Below are 497 nucleotides of genomic sequence, written 5' to 3' on the forward strand. Positions count from 1 at the left end.
GTAAGTTGTGCAGTAAGGTAAGTAAGGTGCAAGTGAGTAAATTGAAAAGGTAAGTTGTGCAGGTTGTGCATAATGAAGAGTGATATCGTAGAGTTAAGTGGATTGAAGTTTGATAGCGTAGAGGTAAAGGTAAGTATGAGCCCTACGCCGGGTGGGAATTGGGTAATTGTAGGAGATAATTGCAGAAGTAAAGCCGGGTGCTGAATTATGCAAATTTTTCGAAAAAAATACCTGAGGGAATGCCCTGGGCATAGCCTGAAAGCAAATAAAAATTTGCATATCCCCCTGAAGGCAAATATTGTGCAAAAAAATGCTTTCGGCGTAGCCTGCGGGAATATGCAAATTTTTATTTGCCCTGGGGCATAGCCTGAGGCGACGCCTGCGGCTAAATTTCAAAAAATTTCGAAATTTTCAAAAAATTGCCTGAGGCATAGCCCCAGGCGTAGCCTGAGGGCAAAAAAAATTTGCATATTACCCTGAGGCAATTAAAAATTTGC

The 497-nt window shown here is 41.4% G+C and overlaps 1 protein-coding gene across 1 annotated transcript; it reads left to right on the forward strand.

Annotated features, from left to right (window-relative positions):
• Window positions 1–185: 185 nt before the first annotated feature.
• Window positions 186–235, forward strand: Tsp_05778a (hypothetical protein; the record flags this gene model as incomplete). Its single annotated transcript, XM_003380002.1, has 1 exon — window positions 186–235. A coding segment is annotated over one exon (50 nt), but the record flags the coding sequence as incomplete, so codon positions are not given.
• Window positions 236–497: the final 262 nt, after the last annotated feature.

This window comes from Trichinella spiralis (assembly GCF_000181795.1).
Source record: "Trichinella spiralis strain ISS 195 chromosome Unknown Scfld2, whole genome shotgun sequence".
Lineage (NCBI taxonomy): Eukaryota > Metazoa > Nematoda > Enoplea > Trichinellida > Trichinellidae > Trichinella > Trichinella spiralis.